A 25,093-nucleotide genomic window follows, 5' to 3' on the forward strand; every position below is an offset into this window, starting at 1 on the left:
TTTGGGGACACAAGATAGTTTAAGTAGGAATTGACGGTCACATAATTCAACATGGTGTTAGAGCAGGTTTAAGATGAGATGGTCACACAAATACAAGTGTTAAAGAGAAATTTAGCTAGTTCATATGTTCAAAACTATCAATCGATCCAAAAGCACAATCTCCCTCTTGAGAGGAACCAAGTACCCCCATTATTTTTTATGTTTCTTTTATAGCAGGCGAGATTGTGGTACCAGAATCCAATGTGCATTAGGATGAATGAAACAGAAAGCAACACATAGTTAAATCTTCAGTTTTGTTCTAAAATACTCTAAAATGTGAGGTATTTGTAGAACAGATTATTCTACCGGTGCTTAAGTATGCTTATTCATCCTTTTCATCTCTTGAAATGTGATGGAAGAAAGTGGTAATAGGATTTAAGAAAAACGAAGGGGAAAAGAGTCGGAAAAAAAAGGAATGAGCAAAATCAGGGATGGCCGACGATAGGAACTAAATCAAAGTGACATAGATCATAGCTTAATTACACTATATAGAAAGTACATAAAACACTCATATAGTATAATAACACGATAAACATGGTACATCCAACTGAAATACTACTATAAAAGAATCATAATTTCTACTCCCACAGAAAGTACCCAATATGTTGTGCCAAACTATCTCCATGTCATGCCCACGCGGCAGACTTCATAGACCAAGATGGAAATGTCAAAACACAGTTGGGCACCTTCTAATAGAGCGAACAGTATTATAATTACTCAAGGAGTAGCGGGTTTGTGTGGTGGAGAAAGTGAAGGAAAAGATATTTCTTTTGGTTTAGGCAGTTCTGGGATTTCAGGCCTTGGCATAGCTGGGACTTCTGGCTTTGGAAGCTCTGGTAGTTTTGGCTTTGGTAGCTCCGGGATTTTTGGCTTTGGTAGTTCTGGGATTTCTGGCTTTGGCACAATTGGTACCTCGGGCTTTGTCAAAGCTGGAACTTCAGGCTTTTTTATAGCTGGAGGAACCTCAGTTTTTGGGACTGTTGGGATTTCTGGCTTTTTCAGGGGAGGAAGCTCGGGTTTTGGCATTGCTGGAATCTCAGGCTTTGGCACAGCAGGAAGCTCGGGTTTTGGCACAGTTGGGAACTCAGGCTTCGGAGCAACTGGTAACTTAGGCTTGGGCATAACTGGGATCTCAGGCTTTGGCAAGGTTGGTAACTCGGGCTTCGGGATGGATGGTAGCTCGGGCTTTGATAGAGTTGGTACTTCAGGTTTTGGCATAATAGGAATCTCAGGCTTTGAAACAGCTGGTATTTCAGGCTTTGGTATGGTTGGAAGCTCAGGCTTCGGCACAGTTGGGATCTCAAGCTTTGGCAAGGTTGGAACTTTAGGGAACTCTGGTTTAGGAATCTCGGGGAGGGGCGTCTCTAGAAGACGACGCGCGGTTGCTCCAGTTATCGGGCCATGGATGAAACACAAGTTGAGAAATGCAAGCAGTAAGAGGGAGGATAGCTGGTAATGGTAAGCCATATTTCTGCAAATCCTAGGAGCTTAAAGAAGAATGTGTATAGAATCAATGGAACTCGAATGTGTGCTATTATTGGCTTTAAGTCTATCGCTATATATAGGTTTTAAATGCATGCAACAGTAGTTTCAAGATTGTGTTTGTTACGTAAGGACCTAAGTAGTTGAACGTCTCATCCACTTGGCTTCAGGTCGTCTGGTACCTCAAAAAGTCAATTTATTGGATTACCTAATAACATACTAATAGCCTGAACCTGTCACAAACACATATAGTATGCTGGCAACTCATAACAACCCTCAGCTTAGCTGTTTTCATTTCGTTAAAAAGAGAAATGTCCTGGGCTCACATTTACAGAGTCCGCATAAAACTGGTTGAGTTCAAATGAAACACTTTTGAAAGTTTATACAAGTTTCGAGGAAATGAAAAAAAGGCAATAGCTGAAATAATAGCATATTCAAATCCAGATCAAGGGACAGTTGCATTGTATATAAAAATTAGCCTCGATATCGAGACGGGTAAAATGACACAATTAGATGGCCATGTTTAGCAAAATAGACAGCAAAAATTCTCTTGTTTCTTACAGTTGGCAAATAGAAAGCTCGCACTTGACAGTTATGTTACATTTAGCCTTTCAACAAAGGGAACAGTGAGAGTATTACAGTTTGAAACACAAACATAAATATGGTGAAGGCCTTTTTCCACCATGTCCAACAACAACAACAACAACAACATACCCAGTAATATCCCACACCGTGGGGTCTGGGGAGGGTAGTGTATACGCAGACCTTATCCCTATCTTGTGAGGAACCCTTACTAGTTTTTAATAGAGACAAGTTTATCCAACCTAGGGTGCTTCCCACAATCATGAGTGCACTTCTCAAAGATACACTCCATATATTCATTTTAGCCACTCTCAAGTATCAACTCCCCTTCAGGCCTTTGACATTTAAGCCATGGAAGTATTAACAACTTCACCAACAAACAGTTGATTGTTTCCTGAAAATAGAAATATGTATATTGCTTCAGTAGTCAAAGAAATGAAAAAGGGGGGGAAATAATTCAAAAGGTAACGGTTATTAAGATATAATTAAGTAAATAAAAGTGCACCCTCTTTTAACAGCTTAAGCTTTTAGATGAGATGAGATGATTACCCCATTTAACATGATATCAAAACTAGCAAAGGTCCTTGGTTCAAGTCTCATTGCTACCTATTGTAAAAAAGTTCACATATTTGGCTCCTTAAAAAGAATCAAGCCCGCGTGTGAGGAGATGTGTCGAAGATATAATTAAATAAATAAAAATATATAATGCCTTGGACCACTTCACCTCATTGCCTTTAAGTTTTGGGGTGGAAACTTACATTCTTTCATATGGCATCATATCCAAACTCTGGTGACCTTTAGTAAATCCGTCTTCATAATTGTTTCTCCATCATTTTGGACAGATATTCTTCTAATGTTCGCCCATCAAGCCACTCTAGGCTTCTCTCATCTCTCTCCGCTTCAGATCTACTCTCCAGCCTTCGCAGAAAAACTTATAAAAAGCAGCCAAAAAGATCTTTAATCCACCTTTAAATCATAGAGTAGAATCAAGTTACATATGCGGTATTGTGTTAAAATACACTTGTCATTCTTTGGTTGCATCAGAATTTACAATGATGTTTATGATGTGACATAGAATACTCCACCTATCGTGTTAAGGTTTTGGGTTGAACGCAGAGATTTTTTCACAATATCGAACTAGAATTCTCATGTGCCTATTCCGATCGATCATTTGAACTACCAAACCACACCTTAGGACTTAGGCACCTCCACTACAGATCATCAAATTTGCACTCCTTGAAATTTTAGGTAATTGTAAAGCCAGTCAATATTCATCACTCACAAAAACGTGACACTTGTCAATAGGAAGTAAACTTAATTTGGTATTTTTTTTGGCAAGTTGAATATATCGGCAAAATCTAACCAATTCAATTTTTTCTTTTTTTGGTAAAGGGTGAAACGCCTTAAGCCGAAGGTCTATCAAAAATACCTTTTCACAAGGTAGGATCTGCGTACACACTATTCTTCCAGACCCCACTTGTGGGATTACACTGGATTTATTTTGTTGTTGGTAAAGGGTGAAACTCACAAGAGCTAACATAATATAATGTCAGATGCAAATGAGTACTGGCACCTAATACCAATTCTGGCAAGCGGTGGCCACTCATCATAAAGAGACATTCCCGATAGAGGATAACTATTCACAAAGTTCCCTAGCATATACCAAAAAAGATGGAGCCAAATCAATTCCTGAAATACAATCAACCATTTTAAAAGATTTCTAAGCTTTAGAAGAAAGGCATTCAAAACGTTGGAAGACATCAACGTTACCTTGCACCAGTATGAGCACATACACACAAAGTTTCAAGTGTCAAAAAGTAACAAAAAGGGTACCTGATAAACTTACTCAAGCAACAGCGTCAATTATACAATGAAAAGGTATCACATCAAAGAATGCCTTCCAGACAAGAAAATGAAGAAGCTCAAAAACACATCTATGGAAGTTCAAGATCATCCTTTCCTCGCGAGCTACGAAGAATTTTACTGGGAATCCTGCATTATTCATCTTTCATCCCAACGTAAACAAGGAATAATACCATATTCAGAATTCATAAAAGGCTAATCCTATGCTGTATTGAAGCAGCATTTAGTGAAATAGGATTCACTGTGAGAGCCACGACCGTAGCTAGATGATTGTAGCTTGAATTGATCTGCTTTTACCTATTACCAAGAAAATCTCCATCTCTGCATAGGAGTTACACCGAGCTAGGCAAGAAATAAAATCTGTACTGTCACTGCAGTAGCTCACAAGTAATGAAGCAGATGCAGAGTTTTGGAAAAACCCAACTCAAGAAGGCTACTGCTAAGAACAGACATTCAAACAGTTCAGACAGTAGACAACTTACACCTCTGCATTCAATATGGCTGTAAAACAATTCAGTGACTTCAATAACCTCTCAGCAATGACCTATGGTTAAGGGAAGGAAGAAGAATATGATTGGACCCAGCACTCAGTGGAAGGAGACACCAACTCTCACACACATCACCACCTTTTTTTCTTTTTTTTCTTTTTTTGGATGAATACATGAAAACACTATTACTGCATAAGCAAAAATTGCAGCAATAGCATGAAGCAATATTAGTTAAAGGATTGTTGGACAAGATCATTAAAATCAGAAAAGGTTACAGCAACTGCAGCTTTATCAAAATAATTACAAATGCTATCATCGTAAAACCATGACCATAAGATTTTAAAGACATCAAATCGAGTATCAGCAATTTGGAAAATGTACAAAAGATAAGAAAGACATGAAAAGGAGAAATTCACCCAGAAAATCAAGAGCAGGCATAGCTCATCCAACATTTTAGGTGGCCCCGATATAATTGACCCACTTTCCTTCTTATCCGCCCATATTCACTTCAACCATTTGCAAAATGAAAAAAGTCACCCGTCACTGGAAGACAGGGAAGTAAGAGTTAAGCTGACAAAAGTTCCACTCTTTAATACCTTTATATTGAAATGACAACTTTCTGACAAGCTACTGCACTTTAACACATTTAAACAGTTAATCCTTTTCAATCCTGCTCTAACCTAAAATATTTCATTTACACTTTCTTCAGTCTTCGTGTTAGCCAAGGGCCATCTGTTTGGAGATGGAACGACTATCCAAAAACAAATGTGTCTCCAGAAGACACATAGAGAACACAAACCAAAGCAAGCTGAAGAAAAGCCGGCAGGACGAAAAATATTGCACACAATGCATCCCTTTAGCCATCCTCGACTACTAGCATTTTAAACTGACAAGTTAAACTGAAGTTTCCCTTAGTCAGGTTTCTAAGAAATAAAAGCACAGCAGAGGGGAGTGAACTGGATGTGGAAAATACAATACTACCTTCCCTCTGTGCATTCTCTTCAACGAAATGCTAGATCCAAGTGTTTGTAACTCAGGTTGAAGTCATCTAATGGTGGTTGGGGACTATCATTCAGCTCGGCCTCATGTTACCCACTTCAAGAACTAAAGTTTGGATGGAAAGAAGAATGAAATCAAGAACTTTTAACAAATTTCTAAACCACAAGTCAATCTCGAACATGGTTTAAAATGCAGTGGAGATCGAAAACAATAAGATGAACTAGCTACTAAAAGATCTCATTAACTTAAAACCAGCATTAAGAGAGTGCTGACATATATAAAACAAAAGCTTTATGAGCCAGTCTCCCACAAATCCTGAAGGGACCTGATAAAGTCTCACATGCTGTCAGGTTTCAGCATTGTCTATATACACCAGCAAGATAACAAACATAAAAGAATTTGTCTTATCTGTTTTCAAAACACTTTTTCCAACACAGTCCACCAAATACTAGCAGGTACTATTGACCATATCTTCTTCTTCTTCTTGCTCAAACCCTTATACTCCAGCTAGCCAGCAAGACCTTTTTAGTCCTTACCTTGAATATATTTAGGAACATGTGCGACACTTGGGAGGTGAGAGCAGAACGCATGAAGGTATGAGAATTTTCTTTCATTCCTTCTCACACAGATAGCACCTGTTAGTTATGTGAAACCCTCTTTTATGTAAATTGCCATGTGTCAAAAAAACCTCATTTGCTGCCAACCAAGAGAAATATTGCACTTTGAATGGAGCCTTAGTTTTCCAGATCTGTCTCCTTGGCCATTTTTGCCAAACATTTTTTGTTGTCAAAGCTTCTAAAAGATCTCAAATCAAGACTAGTAATCATGTATAAAGAGAAAAGGGGCAAAAACTTATAAAAGTGTATGCGGCAAAGAAGAGTTCTTTTATTTAAATGGAAGCTTAGCATTTGAAAATCAATAATCCTCTTAACCGATTTAAATTTGTTAATATATTTTTAACAAGGGCAAAAATCAAAAAATATAAAAATCTCTGCACCGTAGTGAACTAAATATTTGCAAGGTTAAGATCCTGGAATTTTAGCTCCAACAAGAAACAAGGAACTTAACAGCTATCAGTTTCCTGACATAAGCAGATAAATACTTGGATTCAAGTTAACAGACTTCAAGACAGTTAAAGTTGTGCTGCAAAACTGGGAGAAAAAAAAAGGCAAACAAGGCTCCCTCTGGAGAACCCATTTGATATTTTAAAAGATAGAAACGTATGACGTTGCAGATAAATTATTTAGCTGTACGAAAAGAAAACCAAGATTACTGATGCAGCATGGAGACCGGAGCAATAAGCTAATTATTGCAGCTACTTCAGCGCAAACTAGCAATACATTAACATTACAATGAAAACATCAAGGCCAATGCCCAAGTAGCTTTTCATTCTTACTAGAACATACAAAAAGCAAAAGGAAGCTACAACTAGAACAAAAGAAGTGCCTTACTTCGCTAGGCAGCCTTGACCTTATCATCACCCACAGCATTGAGTATAGGAAGACTGCTTAGGAATTCATCAAGACCTTCAAAAAACTCAATTCCTTCAATGTTGCCATCCTCTCCCGTTTCAGCTCCATTCCCTTGGCCCACCCCAGGTGCAGGAGGCTCTTCAACCTCATTACTGAACTCCACATTCAAATCCAACTTTCCAACGTCTTTTGTAACCCTCCCACCTTGCCTTCTTGTGTTACTTGCAATACTTCTCTTGCTCGACTGAGCTGCCGTAACATTGGGCATTTCTGCACCCCCTTGAGTTGCTGAAATATCTTGCACATTGTCACCAGCATTCCCTATAACATTCTTTCCCTTATCAGATTGCTGTATCTTGGCTTTTTTTCTCCTCATCCTTCTACTCTTTTTCTTCCCACTGTTCGCCTTCTTCTTCTGCTTCTTATCACCCCTCCAATCCTCATCTGACTCCTCGCTCGACTCAGATAATTCCAAAAACACATCTTCAACAACATCATCAATATAAACCCTCGGGGCGGGTGGCTTTCTTACACCCCCATGTTTATTAAACACGGGTGCAAACGGAGTCCAGCTTGAGATATTACCTTTATATTTCTTAAAAGTGTCCACGGAAAATCCTAAAGGCATAAATCCCCAACAACAGAAATAAGCTTCTTTTCCCTCTATAATTGGCGGAGGCGACGCAATCTTTACAGCCTGAAACGCCCTCTTGCACTTTTGACACCTCAAAGTACAATCCACATACTCTAAAGGATACTCATACATCACATAACAATAAGGACATGCAGTCCAGAAACTAGGAACAACATGACTCGACGCACCTACACCCCCCTCTTTTCCCTTCACATTGTTGTTACTAGTACTAGCAGAACGATTTTGACTGTTCCCTAACAAACCCTCATTGTTCACATTGTTGTTACTAGTACTAACAGAATGATTTTGATTGTTCCCAAACAATCCCTCAAAGTTCACATTTTTACTGGTACTAGCAGAGTGATTTTGATTATTCCCAAACAAACCCTCATTGTTCACATTGTTACTATCACTAGCAGGCTGATTTTGATTGTTCCCAAACAAACCCTCATTGTTCACATTACCAGTACTAGCAGAATTATTTTGATTATTCCCAAACAAAGCCTCAAAGTTCACGTTTTTACTTGTAGTAGTAGCAGAGTAATTTTGATTGTTACCCACCAAACCCTCATTTCTTTGTGGCGCCTGTTTATTACCTTGCTGCTGTTCTACAGAAGCTACTTGCTGCTGCTGCCCTCTTCTTGACTCTACAGAAGCTACTTGTTGCTGTTGCCCTCTTCTTGACTCTACAGAAGCTGCTTGCTGCTGTTGCCCTCTTTTTGACTCCACAGAAGCTACTTGCTGCTGTTGCCCTCTTGACCCAAAGGTAAAAGGGTTTTGTTGTTCTCTGTCTGGACTTAGCATAGTAGAGCTTACTACTGGCTGCTGTGTCTGGTTTCTGCCCAGAAATGTTACAGTCTGTTGCTGCTCTCTACTACCCAAGCTGGACACAGAACTCGCTGACTCACTGACTGCTGCTGCATTTGTGGGTCTTGAAGAAATGCCACTGTCCGCTGCTGCTCTCTGCTTGAACTCACTGGATGTGACTGTGCCTGTTGAAAAAGCACAGAACTTGGTTGCTGCATGAAACCAATGGGGTTATTATTAGGCGGAGGAGAAGTAGCAACAGGATTAAGGTTAATAAAAAACCCAATTTCTTTATCATAAACACTTCTCCTGAACGCATTCGAAAGAACAGACCAAGCATCAAGTACAAGCCGGAAAGCATGATCTGAGAAAGGGAAACTATTCTTCTGAGGGTTTAAAAGGAGAGCGAGACGACGGTACTGATTAGCTACGAGCTCAGAATCATGTGTCTGGTTTAAAGGGATTTGGAGAATGGAATAGTAATCAAGGTGCTGGTTGTTGATCCGCTTGTCGCCGGCGATTAGGGTATCGACTATGGCGAGGACTTGGTCAGCGGGTAAAAGGGTCGGGTCGGATTCACGTGCTCGGGTCGCGAATGATTTGGACCCGACTAGGTCACGGTTAGTTAATAGCTTCTCGGCTATTGATAGCCACCGTAACGCCTCCGCTCTCGGCGTGTTTCCGGCACCGTTGATGAAAAATGGATGTTCCATTTTGGATTTATTTTTTTTCAACTTTAGCTCAGTAGTTTTTTCGGAAAGAAGAAAATGAAGTGAAGAGAGAGAAAGGGAAGTGTTGTTGTACTATAACTCCGACGAAGAAGGACAGGAGTTAAATATAAAATGACATAATAGCACGTGTTTTTGTGGAGTTTTAAGGAAGAAATTTGGGGTAGATGAGGGGGTAAAAGAGGTAAATTGGGAGAGATTACTGTGGTAAAACGTGGATTTGTTTGTTCCTCATAATAGCTAATCTGTTGTGATATTTTTGAATGGGATTTCGGGGATATCTGTTTAGATTCATGGGAAGGTGAGAAGTGTAGTTACAAGATTTCTTTGTAAGATTCGCACACTAGACTAGATAGTTACTGTTTAATAAGTAAAGTGAGTTGATGAAGTTATCAATCTTCGAACATAATTACACTATATACACTTCAACTATGAGCAGTGTACACTTGGCAGCTAAAGAACCGAAGCAAAAAGGTCAATTTTATGCTCCATCTGTCTCATTTCATAACATATACTGTACAGTACTTCCCTTTTTATTAATGTCTTAAAAAAATATATACTTCATTTCTCTTTTTTGAACTTATTTGATATAAAAGTTCATTCTTATATTTAAAGAAATTAAAATGTGTGTATCGGTCACAACCACTCATTTCAAAAGAATAATTTTAATACTTTACATAGGTTTGACTTTCATGTCAAAAGTATTTTTCTTTTGAATTCCGTATTCTATCATTTTTAAATTTCAGACGATCAAATAAGCATTGAGATACTGTGCTTAGGAAGAGAATTGTTTCCTGTTCCAATTATCCTTCCTCTTTCATTTGCAAACCAAAAGTAAGGAGGAGAAAATTCTTCCCTTTCCCTTCTCTCCTTTAGTTGTCTTTTTTTTTTTTTAACATAGGTCCATCCACATGCAAGACTCCTAATATGTATATTTACCAAAAATAATAATTATACGGAGGAGGACATAGACCTTGGACTCGTAAACATTGTGAAAGTTGGATATATCTGTTTACCGAAAAAATCGGATAACGTTAGATTTTGTGTGTGGTTCTAAGGATATGCGACACAATTCGATATAAATCGTGTAGAGAAATAGAGATACGTATATTCTTGACTATGAGAATAGGAATATTGAGCAAAAGAATGAATAAGGTAAAATAAAACAAGCATGAGGAGCTATCTTTCAATATGAGAAGTGATCTTTTGTTACAATGCATTATGCTCATTAGCTTACAAGGATTTCCCATTTTATAGAAGAGGGATATTACAAAAAATAATAAAATAAAATATATAGTGGAAAGCCCATGATGACTTGTCTCTTCCTTGATTCCCGCCAAGATTCTCTCTCTTGGTGCGGTCGCAACGGCTTTTGTCTGTGAGCTCGATACTGGCTCGAGTTCGTTGCTGGGTTGGGCCTTTCGGTCTTGGCTCGAGTCCGACCTTCGAGATGGGCGTCGCGCATTTCCGACCTCGAAGTAGTGCCTTGCGGATCGATTCGGCCACGGGCTCGATAGGGTTATCGAGTCGACTCCTCGATCGACCTTCGGGCTCGAGGCTCGTTAGTACCGACTTCGGAGCTCACTCCCAAAAATCTAATTCCGACTTTTTAACACTCGAACTTGATCGAACGTAGGAAGGCCGAAATCTATTTCGACCGTATACAGATAGTCCCCTCGTTTCTCACGAAGGATATGGTAAGAATCGACGTGATTTTTGGTGGTTCGATCGGGTCATAAGCCGACGTTTTCACATGGATTGGTTATGTCGTATGTGATAGTTGTCCTATCGATTCAGCCTTTCAAGGTATTTAGTGCTTGTCAGATGGCGGTCGGCCACCTGTGATATTGAACCGTCACGATGCGAGCCTATAAATAGCTCTTCCATCTATCATTTACTTCTTTCACGCGTTCACTCCCCCAAATTTTCTCATCTTTTCTTCCTTTCTTGTTGCTACCAGAGTTTTGGTGCCATCTATTTTTCATTTTCCTTTGTCTTTCTTCCTCCCATATCAATGGCCAAGACTTCGAAAACTGTGCCTCGGAAGGAAAAAGCTTCTTCCTCATGGCCGTCCGGCGACAAGGCGCCGGTGGAGCCGTCCACCTATGACTATATTCACGGACCGCGTATTCTAAAGATCGATTTTAAGGTTGAGAATCCTTCATCCATCCCGGGTCGATGCGAGCACGTGTCGATGTATATGTGCTCTATAACGGACGGTCATCTCGAGGCCGTTAGAAAAGACTGTAACTGGGGTTCCGAGGTTGTGTTGCAAATTCCATCCCCCGAAGAGAGTGTCGTCACCCATGTGGAGGGATTTTTAAGTGTTTACACTTATCCCTTCACATTGGGTCCGGTCGACCCCGTGATCATCGATTTTTGCAAGAGATATCAGGTCACCCTTGGTCAGATTCATCCCTCTGTGTGGCGTATAGTAATCCTACTTCACTTTTTCTCCACCAAAGCCGGGTGGCTGGATTTTACCCTAAATCACCTCATTCGGTTGTATCGGCCTCAAATCTTTCGAGGATTAATCAGACTTCATCGTCGGGCATCGAAGGCTTTGATGTCGAGCATCGACGAAGACAAGGATCAGGGTTGGATGGGGCGTTACATCCGGGTGAGGACCCGTGACCTTATTCCGGAAGAGAAGATGTCGTTCCCCGAGGAATGGAATTTCGATCGTAAGTTGTTTTCATAAATAAGATTTTTTTTTTGATGTTTCTCCCCGATATACAGTTGCCCCTTGGATGCCACAAGCGGTGCCTGACCTCGAGGATTGGGTTCGGAAGTTAGCCTCGACTTCCTCTTATGCCGAACGCTCTTGGCGTGATTTGGCTAAAGGTAGATGGGAGGCCAAGAACCATGGTAAGATTTTGCTTCTTGTTTCCTTCGAAGTATTATTTGGGTTCTATTCGTTACCGATTTCCTTTCATGCAGGCGTAACCAAGGAAGCCGTTTTGAGGCCTTCGAGCGGTGAAGAAGGAACCAAGTCCCCAGTCCCGAAACTAGGGAAAGACAAGAAGCGCAAAGCTGCCTCTCGATCAGAGGGCCCCAAGCCCAAAACTTGAAGGGTGAGGAGGAAAGCAATTGCCCTTTCGATTGACTCGGTCCAACGACTGAGAGAAGAAGAAGAAGACGAAGAAGAAGAAGAAGAGGAAAAAGGAGGTGCCTCGGCCTTAGTGTCCCGATCTATCAGAGCTATCGAGGTCACCGAAGCTCATGAACTGATGGCAGCTGTACCGATCGGGGTTGATTCCGGGATCCTGAGTCTTGATCGGAACACCCCGAGTGATTCACTTGGGATTATGACAGTGGTTCATTCGCCTTCTCTTCCCACCTTTTCTGAGGAGACGTTAAAGGAAGCTCGAGAATTGAAGACCCCCGATATGGGCGAAGGCTCTAGTGCAGGGGATCCTTTTTGGGATTGCTTTACCGGAGTCGGTGATGCTTCCGATATCGGGGATGCTTCTCTTCTACTGGAAGAGGCCCAACGCTTCATTACTCGGGTAATGATTTTACTATACTTGGTTTCTTTGTTCTTTTTCCAAATTTGATTTGCGTTTTTTCCCCACTGTGCTGGACATTAGTAGATTTCTGGTCGACCTTGGCCAGTGTGAGGTCGAGCTTCAGAAGGTCTCGGGGGAGAGAGATGCCTTGCGTCTTCTTTGCAGCCAAAAGGACGAGGCTATAAAGGACCTTCAAGCGGATTTGGCTAAGGCTCACGAAGAAGAGGCCGAACTTGACAAACAGGTGAGCCTTGTTCTTTTTAAGTATGGGTTTGACTCGACTGTGGAAGTTAACCCTTCGTTGTCTCAGCTGCAGCAAAAGATTGAAATGATCGGGTCACTTCGGGAAGAAGTCGATCAAATCAAAGCCAAATATAATCGGTGGAAGGAGACTATCGATCGCCTGGCTACGGAAAAAGAGACCATTTTGACCAACTTATTATCGGCTGATGTCCAGCTTCGAAATGTCAAGCAAAAGAGTTTGGCTCAAGCTAAGAGGATCGAGGAGCTTGAAGCCCAGCTTGCCGAGGCCAAGGCCGAGGTTGAGTCGTCTAAAATCTTGTCGGATAAGTCCATTGTCGTGTATCGGGCTGATATCGAGGCTGCTCAGATTGAGGCACGAGAAGCGGCGGATACTGCCGACACCCGAGCACACTAGATTGCCAAACTTGCAAAATGTAGGTCTCGGAGGGAGACCCTCGAGGAGATACATGTTCGGGGTCTCGACTTTATTGAAGAAATAAAAAAGGCTAAAGATCTCGAAGCTGAAGCTGAAGCCTTGGTTTCTGATGGCGATGATGATGACAGTAGCAAGAGAGGATCCGAGGGTGATTAGGAAGATTAGTCCATAGTTATGTTTGTAATCATGTAGAAATTTTTGTATATAGACAACTTTGGCCGATTTGTGCCGACTTTATGCATGCCTTTACAAATATTTTCACAAGGATCTTAACAATTCAATCGAACTTGGACTATGTAGTCTCTATTATTGATTCGTTCAAAGTGACTTAGCCTTTGGGCTTACCAGTTGAGTTAGTGATCCGATCTTGAGGAAATATAATCCGTAGGCATAATAGTTGAGTTGTGCTTTGCTTGAACTTGAAGTGAAAGTAGCCCGTAGGCTTTAATCGTCGAGTGAATGATTCGAACTCGAAGTAATGTAGCCTGTGGGTGTGATGGTCGAGTGAGTGATTGCTCGAACTCGAAATAAAAGTAGCCTGTAAGCTTTAGGCATCGAGTGAATGATTCGAACTCGGGGTAATGTAGCCCGTGGGCATGATGGTCGAGTGAGTGATTGTTCGAACTCGAAATAAAAGTAGCCCATAGGCTTTAGTCGTCGAGTGAATGATTCGAACTCGAGGTAATGTAACACGTGGGCATGATGGTCGAGTGAGTGATTACTCGAACTCGAAATAAAAGTAGCCAGTAGGCTTTAGTCGTCGAGTGAATGATTCGAACTCGAGGTAATGTAGCCCGTGGGCATGATGGTCGAGTGAGTGATTGTTCGAACTCGAAATAAAAGTAGCTTGTAGGCTTTAGTCATCGAGTGAATGATTCGAACGCGAGGTAATGTAGCCCGTGGGCATGATGGTCGAGTGAGTGATTGCTCGAACTCAAAATAAAAGTAGCCCGTAGGCTTTAATCGTCGAGTGAATAATTCGAACTCGAGGTAATGTAGCCCGTGGGTATGATGGTTGAGTGAGTGATTTCTCAAACTCAAAATAAAAGTAGCCTGTAGGCTTTAGTCGTCGAGTGAATGATTTGAACTTGAGGTAATGTAGCCCGTGGGCATGATGGACGAGTGAGTGATTGCTCAAACTCGAAATAAAAGTAGCCCGTAGGCTTTAGTCGTCGAGTGAATGATTTGAACTCGAGGTAATGTAGCCCGTGGGCGTGATGGTCGAGTGAGTGATTGCTCGAACTCGAAATAAAAGTAGCCCGTAGGATTTAGTCGTCGAGTGAATGATTCGAACTCGAGGTAATGTAGCCCGTGGGCGTGATGGTCGAATTTAACTTGATTCTGTTTGCATAATAAATCTCAAAATAGAGGAATTTTCCTTGGATATAAGATGCTGATAAAGAAGAGAACTTTCTTCGCACGTTATTATACGCCTGGGTTCGAGCCAATTTATATGAGCATGGTTCGTTTTGACCATTTGGCTCTTACAATTTTTCCTATTGGAACCCTGTTATTGTGAAATAACTCACTTGCGAGGCCTCGGATATTGTTGTAAATGCAGCACGATCAATGGTTGCCTCATTAAAAACCTTGCCGAAAAACCCATTTGGGATAAAACCGGTCTAAGGAAAAAAGAGTGCAACGCGTGCTTTCAAGCGAAAGATCCATCTTAGCCCTTGTTCGGACTTCTGCAGGGGTCAATTTTGAAATATAAACGAATATGGAAAGGTCGTACCTTAGCAGTAGTACCGTTTTAGATGTGATACATTCCAGCTGCTTGATAGCTGTTTGCCGTTTATAATGTCGAGCATGTACGATCCCTTTCCGATGTTCTCGAGCACCTGATATTGTCCTTCCCAATTCGGTCCTAGTTTTCCTTCATTCGAATTTCGGGTATTGATAGTAATTTTTTTTAACACTAAGTCCCAGGCTTGAAATGGCGGAGCTTGGTTCTTCAATTACAATATCTTTTGATTCGCTACTTTTGGGTGGCCAATTGGACGAAAGCAGCTTCGCGTCTTTCGTCCGATAGTTCGAGGCTGGTATTCATAGCCTCGTTATTTGATTCTTCCATCGCGAATCGAAATCTGGCACTGGGTTCACCAACTTCGACTGGTATCAATGCTTCAGACCCATATACTAAGGAGAATGGGGTCGCCCCCATACTGGATTTTGACGTCGTCCGATATGCCCAAAGGACTTCGGGCATAATTTCTCTCCATTTTCCTTCAGTGTCGTTCAACCTCTTCTTTAAGTTTTGAATGACAGTTTTGTTCGTTGATTCGGCCTGTCCATTCCCACTGGGGTGGTATGGTGTCGATAGTATCCTTCTTATTTTGTGGTCTTTGAGGAATCTTGTTACTTTACTGCCAATGAATTGTTTTCCATTATCACACACTATTTCAGCGGGTATCCCGAATCGGCATATGATATGATCCCAAATAAAGTCTATAACTTCTTTCTCTCTTATTTTCTCGAACGCCTACGCTTCAACCCATTTAGAAAAATAGTCAGTCATAAATAAAATAAATTTGGCTTTACTTGGGGTCGATGGCAGAGGGCCGACGATACCCATTCCCCAGTTCATGAATGGCCATAGGGATAGGACTAAGTGGAGTTGCTCTCCGGTTTGATAGATCATTGGTGCAAACCTTTGACATTTGTCACATTTACGATCAAATTCCTTCGCATCTTTGCCCATATCGAACCAATAATACCCTGCTCTGATTATTTTTTGAACTAATGTATCGGCTCCAGAGTGATTCCCGCAAGTACCCTCGTGCACTTCCCGTAGGATGTAATCGGTATCTCCCGGACCTAAGCATACTTCCAACAGTCTATCGAATGTTCTTCGGTACAGCGTTTCGTCCGAAGCCAACGTGAATCGAGTAGCTTTAGTCTATAGGGTTCTGGAATCTTTAGGGTCCGATGGGAGTTTTTCGCTCTTCAAGTATTCAATATACTTATTTCTCCAATCCCAGGTTAAGCTTGTAGAATTTATTTCGGCGTGACCTTCTTCGATTACCGATCTCGAAAGTTGAACAGCATTCCCCGAGCCCAAGTCATCTACCTCGACCGACGACCCCAAATTCGCAAGCTCATCGGTAACATTGTTCTGTTCCCGTGGAACATGCCGTAAAGTCCATTGTCTGAAATGGTGCAAAGTGATAAGCAGTTTATCTAAATACCTTTGCATTCTACCTTCTTGAACTTCGAAAGTTTTGTTTACTTGACTCACCACCAGCAAAGAGTCGCAATTGGCTTCAATGACTTCTGCTCCCAAGTTTCTAGCTAGCTCGAGACCTGTAATCATAGCTTCATACTCGGCCTCGTTGTTAGTCAACCTGATAGTTTTAATAGATTGCCTAATAGTGTTACCCGTGGGTGATTTCAAAACTATGCCCAGCCTGGACTCTTTCACGTTCGAAGCCCCGTCCGTAAAAAGGATCCATACCCCCGATGATGTACCTGATTTCAACAAGAGTTCTTTTTCGACATCGGGTACGAGGGTTGGTGTAAAATCGTCCACGAAGTCTGCTAAAATTTGAGACTTGATGGCCGTACGGGGTTGATATTCGATATCATACCCACTGAGTTCGACGGCCCATTTGGCCAGTCGGCCTGATAACTCGGGTTTGTGTAAAATATTATGAAGCGGGTAAGTGGTTAACACACATATGGGATGACATTGAAAGTACGGCCTTAACTTTCTAGCGGCGCTTATTAGTGCAAGTGCCAATTTTTCTTAGAGCAGATATCTAGTTTCCGCTTCTCCTAAGGTTCGACTTGTATAATAAACGGGGAATTGCATACCTTGCTCTTCTCGAACTAGGACACCGCTTACGGCGACTTCCGATACTGCCAAGTACAAACAAAGTTTTTCATCTATTTTTGGAGTGTGAAGTAGTGGTGGGCTTGATAGATATCGCTTTAGTTTCTCTAATGCTTGTTGGCACTCTGGGGTCCAAAGAAGAGAGAAAAATTTGTGACTTCGGTCAGATGATCTTGAAATGAACCGGCCTAAGGCTGCAATCCGACCCGTTAGCCTTTGTACGGCCTTCACGCGGTCCACAATGATGATGTCTTTGATGGCCTTGATTTTATCGGGGTTAATCTCTATTCCCTGATGTGACACCATGAAGCCGAGGAACTTGCCCGAACCGACCCCGAAAGCACATTTTTCGGGATTGAGCTTCATATTATATTTCCTCAAAATTTCGAATGTTTCCTGCAAATTGGTCAAATGGTCCTCTGCGCGTAGGGATTTAACTATCATGTCATCAATATAAACTTCCATTGATTTTCCTATTTGTTCTTCGAACATTTTATTTACTAGGCGTTGGTAAGTAGCCCCTGCATTCTTTAGCCCGAAGGGCATCACATTATAACAATATGTTCCATATTTGGTGACAAATGAAGTCTTTTCCTGATCCTCCGGATTCATCTAGATTTGATTATACCCGGAATAGGCATCGAGAAAAGTGAGGATCTCGTGGCCGGCTGTGGCATAGATCATGCGATTGATGTTGGACAACGAAAAGGAATCCTTGGGGCATGCTTTGTTCAAATCCTTATAGTCCACACACATTCTAAGTTTGTTCCCTTTTTTAGGGACTACAACTACGTTGGCTAACCATTCGGGATATTTTACCTCCCGAATGGACCCTACTTTGAGAAGCCTGGTTACCTCATCCTTTATGAATGCGTGCTTTCCCTCGGACTGGGGTCTTCTCTTTTGCTTCACCGGTCTGAACCTGGGGTCCAAACTTAGCCGATGCGTCGTTATGTCCGGCGGGATCCCTGTTATATCTAAATGGGACTAGGCAAAACAATCGATGTTATCGATAAGAAATTGAATGAGTTTCTTCCTGAGTTCGGGGCTCAACCCCGTTCCCAAGTATACCTTTCGCTCGGGCCAGTGCTCGATTAATGTGACTTTCTCTAGTTCCTCGATTGTTGATTTGGTGGTGTCGGAGTCATCGGGAATCACGAAAGATCGAGGGACCCTTTGATCATCATCCTCTTCGATTGTTTAGTTGTCTGGCTGGGTCGAAGCCGATGTCTGTGATTGCTATTTGGTGTCTCGTTCTCCTTCCGAGCCCGATCCTTTTATCGGCGAAGGTGAGGACATTGGTTTAGCTTCCTCGATGGCGAACATTTCCTTTGCGGCTGGTTGTTCTCCGTACACCGTTTTGACACCTCTCGATGTCGGGAATTTGAGGGCCTGGTGTAGGATCGGTCTGCATGGGTCGAGGTCATTTAGTATCTTTGATGTGTCTGATGGCCGACACGATAGCGGATGCACCAACGCTGAAGTTATATTCTGATAATCAAGTTGCTTCTATAGGATCGGCATATTTATTGAAGCCGCTCTTACTCATAAGTCCCTGAGAATTTTGCCCTCGATCAATCCTTCGATTGTTCCGAACTGCATTGCATGCTTAACCATTGTTCACCCGATCTGCGATGTACGGTCGATATCGGTCTCTGTTCGACCTTTGTTCTCTGTCGATCTCCTTTTGGTTTTTAGTAACTGTCCTGTTCTGATGCACGGGTCCGTATGGAGCTCCCAACTGATCATCCTCGACCCTAATTTTCGATTGGTATCGGTTGTGTACATCTGCCTAAGTTATCGCTGGATACTCGATCCAATTTTGTTTCAGCCGATGTGATGCTGTCGAACTTAGCTCGTTCAACCCTTGGGTGAAAGCTTGTGCGGCCCAATCGTCTGTGACCGGGGGTAATTCCATGCGTTCCATTTGAAATCGGGATACGAATTCCCTCAGCATTTCATTCTCCCTTTGCTTTACTTTGAAGAGGTCTGATTTCCTTGTTGCAACCTTTATGGCACCAGCATGTGCCTTTACGAATGAATCTGCTAACATGGCAAAAGAATCGATGGAATTCGGTGGTAAATTATGATACCAGATCATCGCTCCCTTCGAGAGGGTCTCCTCGAACGTTTTCAACAACACGGATTTGATCTCATCGTCCTCCAAATAGTTGCCTTTGATGGCACATGTGTAAGAGGTGACATGTTCGTTAGGATCGGTCGTACCGTTATATTTGAGAATTTCGGGCATACAGAATTTTCTGGGGATTGGTTTCGGCGCCGCACTCGACTGAAAAGGCTTTTGTATGAATTTTTTCGAATCAAGCCCCTTTATCATTGGTGGAGCCCCCGAGATTTGATCGACCCTGGCATTGTATGTTTCCACTCTCTTGTCGTTGTCTTCAACTCGTTTTGTGAGTTCCTCGAGCAATTTAGTAATTTCGGGAGTAGTCCCCGATTCTTGCTCGTTAGATTTCACTATGGCGGGCTCTGTTCTGGGGGTGACTTCTCGAAGTGGATTGGAATCCGGCCTGCTTTGTGTGTAAGTTTGGCTCTGTAACTGAGCTATCGCTATTTGTTGGGCTTGTAGTATCTCGAAAATCATACGTAAGCTGGCCCCGATTTCCCCCGCGTTTTGGGTGTCTCGGGCTATGGATCGAGTACCGCCCTGAATGCTTCTTTCTAGTTCGGAATGCTGATTCACCTCCAAAGCTATTTGTGAATTGACATCCAATGGTATTTCGACTCGAATTTTGGGTACTTCGATTCGAGCCTCGGTGCCATCGTTAATTGGCCTTCCGGCCCCGGGTGCCAAGTTGTTGGTTTCATCTTGAAGGCCGGCTTCGTGGTCGATAAGTAAAGCCATTGCTGATTTGAAGTTGTAAGCCGGCGCGCACATTAGATTTGTATCAAACGATCACTGTTACCCTTAGCCCCCACGGTGGGCGCCAAACTGTTTACCGAAAAAATCGAATAACGTTAGATTTTGTGTGTGGTTCTAAGGATATGCGACACAATTCGATATAAATCGTGTAGAGAAATAGAGATACGTATATTCTTGATTATGAGAATGGGAATATTGAGCAAAAGAATAAATAAGGTAAAATAAAACAAGCATGAGGAGCTATATTTCAATATGAGAAGTGATCTTTTGTTACAATGCATTATGCTCATTAGCTTACAAGGATTCCCCTTTTTAAGATTCTCTCTCTTGGTGCGGTCGCAACGGCTCTTGTCTGTGAGCTCGATACTGGCTCGAGTTTGTTACTGGGTTGGGCCTTTCGGTCTTGGCTCGAGTCCGACCTTCGAGATGGGCGTCGCGCATTTCCGACCTCGAAGTAGTGCCTTGCGGATCGATTCGGCCACAGGCTCGATAGGGTTATCGAGCCGACTCCTCGATCGAACTTTGGGCTCGAGGCTCGTTAGTACCGACTTCGGAGCTCACTCCCAAAAATCTATTTCTGACTTTTTAACACTCGAACTCGATCGAACGTAAGAAGACCGAAATCTATTTCGACCGTATACAATATCTACCTTAGTAGTCATTTGTACGTAAAAATGATATGTTAGCTGTTGAGTATCACTGCTGCCGATGGAATGAAACTCATCAAGGAAGCAATATACTATACACATATTAGGAACCAGCAAAACAAGATAAAAAAAATCAGCTAACATCATAAATGAACTTGGTCGTCATCGTTTTGTGCCTGAAATTTGGGAACCCATCAAATTCAAGCTTCATTGAAGCGCTAACCTTAGGAGGCTGGAAAGTAGCTTCATTGAAGATAGAAACAGTTTTGGATTCTTCTCCCATATTAGCCAATAAGTCAGCAGTACAATTACCTTCTCTAAAGATATGCACAAAGGTAAAATTTCCAACATTAGATATACTCAATGATTTTCTTGATTTGCCATGGTGGATCAAGCTTTTCATTGATGATATTTATGAGCAAAAGAGAGTCAGATTCTACCACTATATTAGATAGGCCAGCACTTAAGCAAATTTTCATTCTTTTAAGCATAGCATTGGCTTCACCAGTGTTGTTACTATACTGCTCATAGTATTCTGCAAAGGCTTGAATCATAGATCTAATATGGTCTCTGATAATCCCACGACCACCAGAGGATCCAGGATTACCTTTACCACACCCTTCGACATTTAGTTTAAATCAATTTTGGACAGGTCTAAACCACTAAACGGGTTGAGCTTGAGTAACTAGTTTCAACTTCTCAATCATATCACACTTTGCTAGCCAAGAATTGGGAAACAATAAGTCAGGAAATTGAACTTTGAGGATCAAAGAGATGAGATTGTTGGCTTGATTAATGATATACGGGGATGACATCCTTTTATCATCAAACCTAGCCTTGCATTTGTTTTTCCAAATTTTCCAACAAATAGCAGTTGGTAGACACTGTAACATGCAAGTGTGAACCTCATTTTTTCCTTTAGCAGTCCATCAGTTCATAGTAGACATCCTAAGATGACCATGAACATATTTTATACCACAAGTATTACAAAAGAAGTTCCAAACCTGTGAAGGAATTTGCGCTTCAATCAGAAGATGTTTAGTGGTTTCAATCTTGTGATTGGCGCAACACCTACAAATAGATGGAAGATAGATCCCAAATCTCTTCATTGTATCATCAGTGGGGATTTTTCTTTGAAGATCCCTCATCATAAAGAAAGAGATCCTAAAAGGAACCCTTCCGGGCCAATTCTTAGAGTAAGATAAAGTATTGGTCTTCTTCTTTCTTACTAGATGCCAGGCAGACTTAGTACTGAATTTTTCTAATGCCTCAGGGGTCAAAATAGGTTGGTCTTTCTTATATGGGCAGAAGTCAATATTGAAAATGTAATCGACCGCATTCTAAGGGAGGATTCTTCTGAGTTTATACTTCTTCCAATTGTTACCTATGTAGAAGTCTTTTACCAAAGTTTTCTTAGGAGTTCTTTGGTTCTGCACAAGGTTAGTAATAGGGCCAAGACCCGTCCACTTTTCCCACTAGAATGAGACATTTCCTTTGACAATATTCCATAGAATACAAGGCTCGACAATGTGTTTGTTGTCCATCAACCTTTTCCCTTTATGAGATTGGCCAGAGGACCACTTCTTTGCAACTAGATGATACCTCTTACAGTATTTGGCTTCCAGGAAGGATTTGAGCAAAGAGTTGTGAATTCAAAATTTTTACCATAATTTAAAAGATAAAGTATTACAAATATCATTTAGAGACTTGATACGAGCACCACCTTCCTTAGTTGGTAAGCATAAATCAGACCAAGCACACTAATGTTTCTTCTTTCTGTATCCATACCCCATAAGAAATTAACAATTATCTTTTATATCTGTTCTAGAGTAGTCTTTAGAGGATGAACAAATAATAGTAAGTGGATAGGTAAAGCATGAAGGACAGATTTAATCAGAACAACTTTTTCACCATAGGACAGCAACTTTCCTTGCCATCTTTGTAATCTCTTAGACACCTTAGCCACCATATTATTGAAATAAACAATTCTTTTTCTCCCAAAATAAATGGGACATCCTAGATATTGCATAGGAAATTGAGACTGGTTAAAGTCAAGGATATCTCTAATAGAGTTGATCCTAGGATCATCATCTTTAAAGGGAACATAAAAGCCATACTTGTTCTTATTAATCAGTTGTCCACAAATTTCTTCATATTTTTCAAACTTATCCATCAGGAGTCTGATTGACTGAGGATCGTATGAGGAGAACAGAATAGTATCATTGCATAAAATAAATGAGATATGTTAGGACCATTATTATCAGCTGCGAAAGGGACAAAGTTAGTATGTATCAGAGAATCCATCATTTTTGTGAAAAGTTCAGCTCCTAAGACAAATAAAGGAGAGAGAGGATCTCCTTGTTTTATGCTTTTGCTGGAGTTGAAAAATCTATGTCTGACTCCTTTAATGTTAACTAAGTACCAAATATTGTTGATGAGCCTGCAAACACCATCAATCCATTTTTTTAAAAACCCAAAATGTTTGAGAATTTTGCACAGATACTCCCATGATACTCTATCATAGGCTTTGATCATGTCTAGTTTAATAACAATATTTCCATGTGGGGATGGCCTTGTGATATTATTGACCATGTCTTGAGTCAACATAATATTCTCAGTGATTGATCTTACTTTAATGAAGCATGTTTGATTAGGAGACACCAATTTGTTCATAAAATGACCAAGTCTTTGGTTCATCAGTTTGGAGATAATTTTTACTGAAAAATTACTCAAACTAATTGGTCTTAATCCAGTGAAAGTCTAAGGGCATTCCACTTTAGAAATTAAGACCGAGTTAGTATGAGTGATTGATCTTAGAATTTGAATACCTGCAAAAAATCAAGAACCATTAACAATAAATCATCCTTGATAATATCCCAACAGCTATGATAGAATTTTTCAGAGATCTCATCAGGTCCCGGGGCACTTTGGGAACTCATGAAAAACACAACATCTTTCAATTCTTCCATATCGGGATTAGCTATGAGAAATTCATTATCAGAATCGTAGATGATTTTAGGGATACAATTAAGGAAAGAATAATCTTTATTAGAATCATTTTTAGAAAACTACTTATGGAAAAAGGATACAGCTTCATTGGCAATGTCCTCATCTCCTTCTATCCAGCTTCCATCTTCCCTCCTTATTTTTTGTAAAGAAAACTTTTTCTTCACGCCCTAGACAATAGAATGAAAGAACTTGGAGTTGACCACTCCTTCCACAAATCATTGTATACCTGATTTTTATTTTCAATAGGCTTTTTTTTTGTAAGCTCTGATAAGAAGGGAATTGGTATGATTTAGAATTGATATGTTCTCCTTAGAGTTTTTAGTGATGATTAAGTTTTCCACCTCACCAACTTTTTTCTTCAAACTAGAAGCATTATCAAAAATATTGCCAACAGAGTTCGTGGACCATTTAGAGAGCTTTTTGCATGTGTTTTTGAGCTTCAGATGAAATTTTCACATTGGGGACCCCTGGACTTCAATATTCTAAGCTTGGTTCATCACCTCTTTAAAGTCATCCTCCTCGTTCCATAGACCTAGAAATCTAAATACTTGATCAAATTACTTTGAGTAGCAATGGCCATAGTAAGGATTGGAGAATGGTCAAAATATGTCATGATTAAGTGATCAACATTGACATTGGTAGAGTCATAGAGATTCACCCATTCATGATTAACCAACACTCTATCAAGCCTTTGCCATACCCTTTTCCCAGTTGTCCAACCATTGCACAAAGTTAAAGTAGAGCCAAAATAATCAGGGTCAATTAGATCACAATCCATGATGCATTGTAGAAAAGCAAAGCTTTTGGACATTCTATGAGGTTTACCACCATATTTTTCCTCAGGGTCAATAATACAGTTAAAATCTCCAGAAATCTACCAAGGAAGACTAAAGTTAACAAAAATATCTTTTAGGTTGTCCCAAAGAGATTGCCTAAGCAAAGCATCACATTTAGCATAAACATTAGTGATAAGAATTGTGTTACCCATCCAATTGACCTTGCAAGTGATCTATTGACCAGTATTTTCAATCATAGTACAATCAATTGTCTCATCCCAGAAAAGCCAAATCTGACTATTGCAGTTGGAGAAGACATTAGCAAATCCTAAGAGTCTCTTAAAATTCATAAATTTCAGCATTGTGAAATGGTTCACTGATAGCTGTGAAAAGAAGTTTTTGGAGTCTAATAATCTGCTTCAGTCTTTCAAAAGCACCACTAGAGCTGATGCTTCTAATATTCCAAAAGAGATATTTAAATATCATTAGTAAGTAGAAGTTGACCATTTCCCATTTGATAGGTACCTTTGGCACCCCTCCCTCTCGTGTGGTGTCTTCCGCCTCTAATATTTGATCTGCCCCTTCCTCTACCCCTACATAAAAGGTAATTGATCTCTGCAATATTGTCCAATTCTGATGTAACATCCACCTCCATAAGAGCAT

The 25,093-nt window shown here is 40.9% G+C and overlaps 2 protein-coding genes across 2 annotated transcripts; both read right to left on the minus strand.

Annotated features, from left to right (window-relative positions):
- Positions 1-481: 481 nt before the first annotated feature.
- Positions 482-1,582, minus strand: LOC107805227 (uncharacterized). Its single transcript, XM_016629223.2, has one exon. It carries the CDS (start codon positions 1,504-1,506, stop codon positions 757-759), a length of 750 nt encoding a protein of 249 aa, XP_016484709.2. The 5' UTR covers positions 1,507-1,582; the 3' UTR covers positions 482-756.
- Positions 1,583-6,736: 5,154 nt separating this feature from the next.
- Positions 6,737-9,452, minus strand: LOC107805228 (uncharacterized). Its single transcript, XM_075239393.1, has 2 exons — positions 8,468-9,452; positions 6,737-8,417 (listed from the first exon to the last, which is right to left on the minus strand). The coding sequence occupies exons 1-2, from the start codon at positions 9,077-9,079 to the stop codon at positions 6,909-6,911; spliced, it is 2,121 nt and encodes a 706-aa protein (XP_075095494.1). The 5' UTR covers positions 9,080-9,452; the 3' UTR covers positions 6,737-6,908.
- Positions 9,453-25,093: the final 15,641 nt, after the last annotated feature.

This window comes from Nicotiana tabacum, chromosome 19 (genome assembly GCF_000715075.1).
Source record: "Nicotiana tabacum cultivar K326 chromosome 19, ASM71507v2, whole genome shotgun sequence".
NCBI classification, from domain to species: Eukaryota; Viridiplantae; Streptophyta; class Magnoliopsida; order Solanales; family Solanaceae; genus Nicotiana; species Nicotiana tabacum.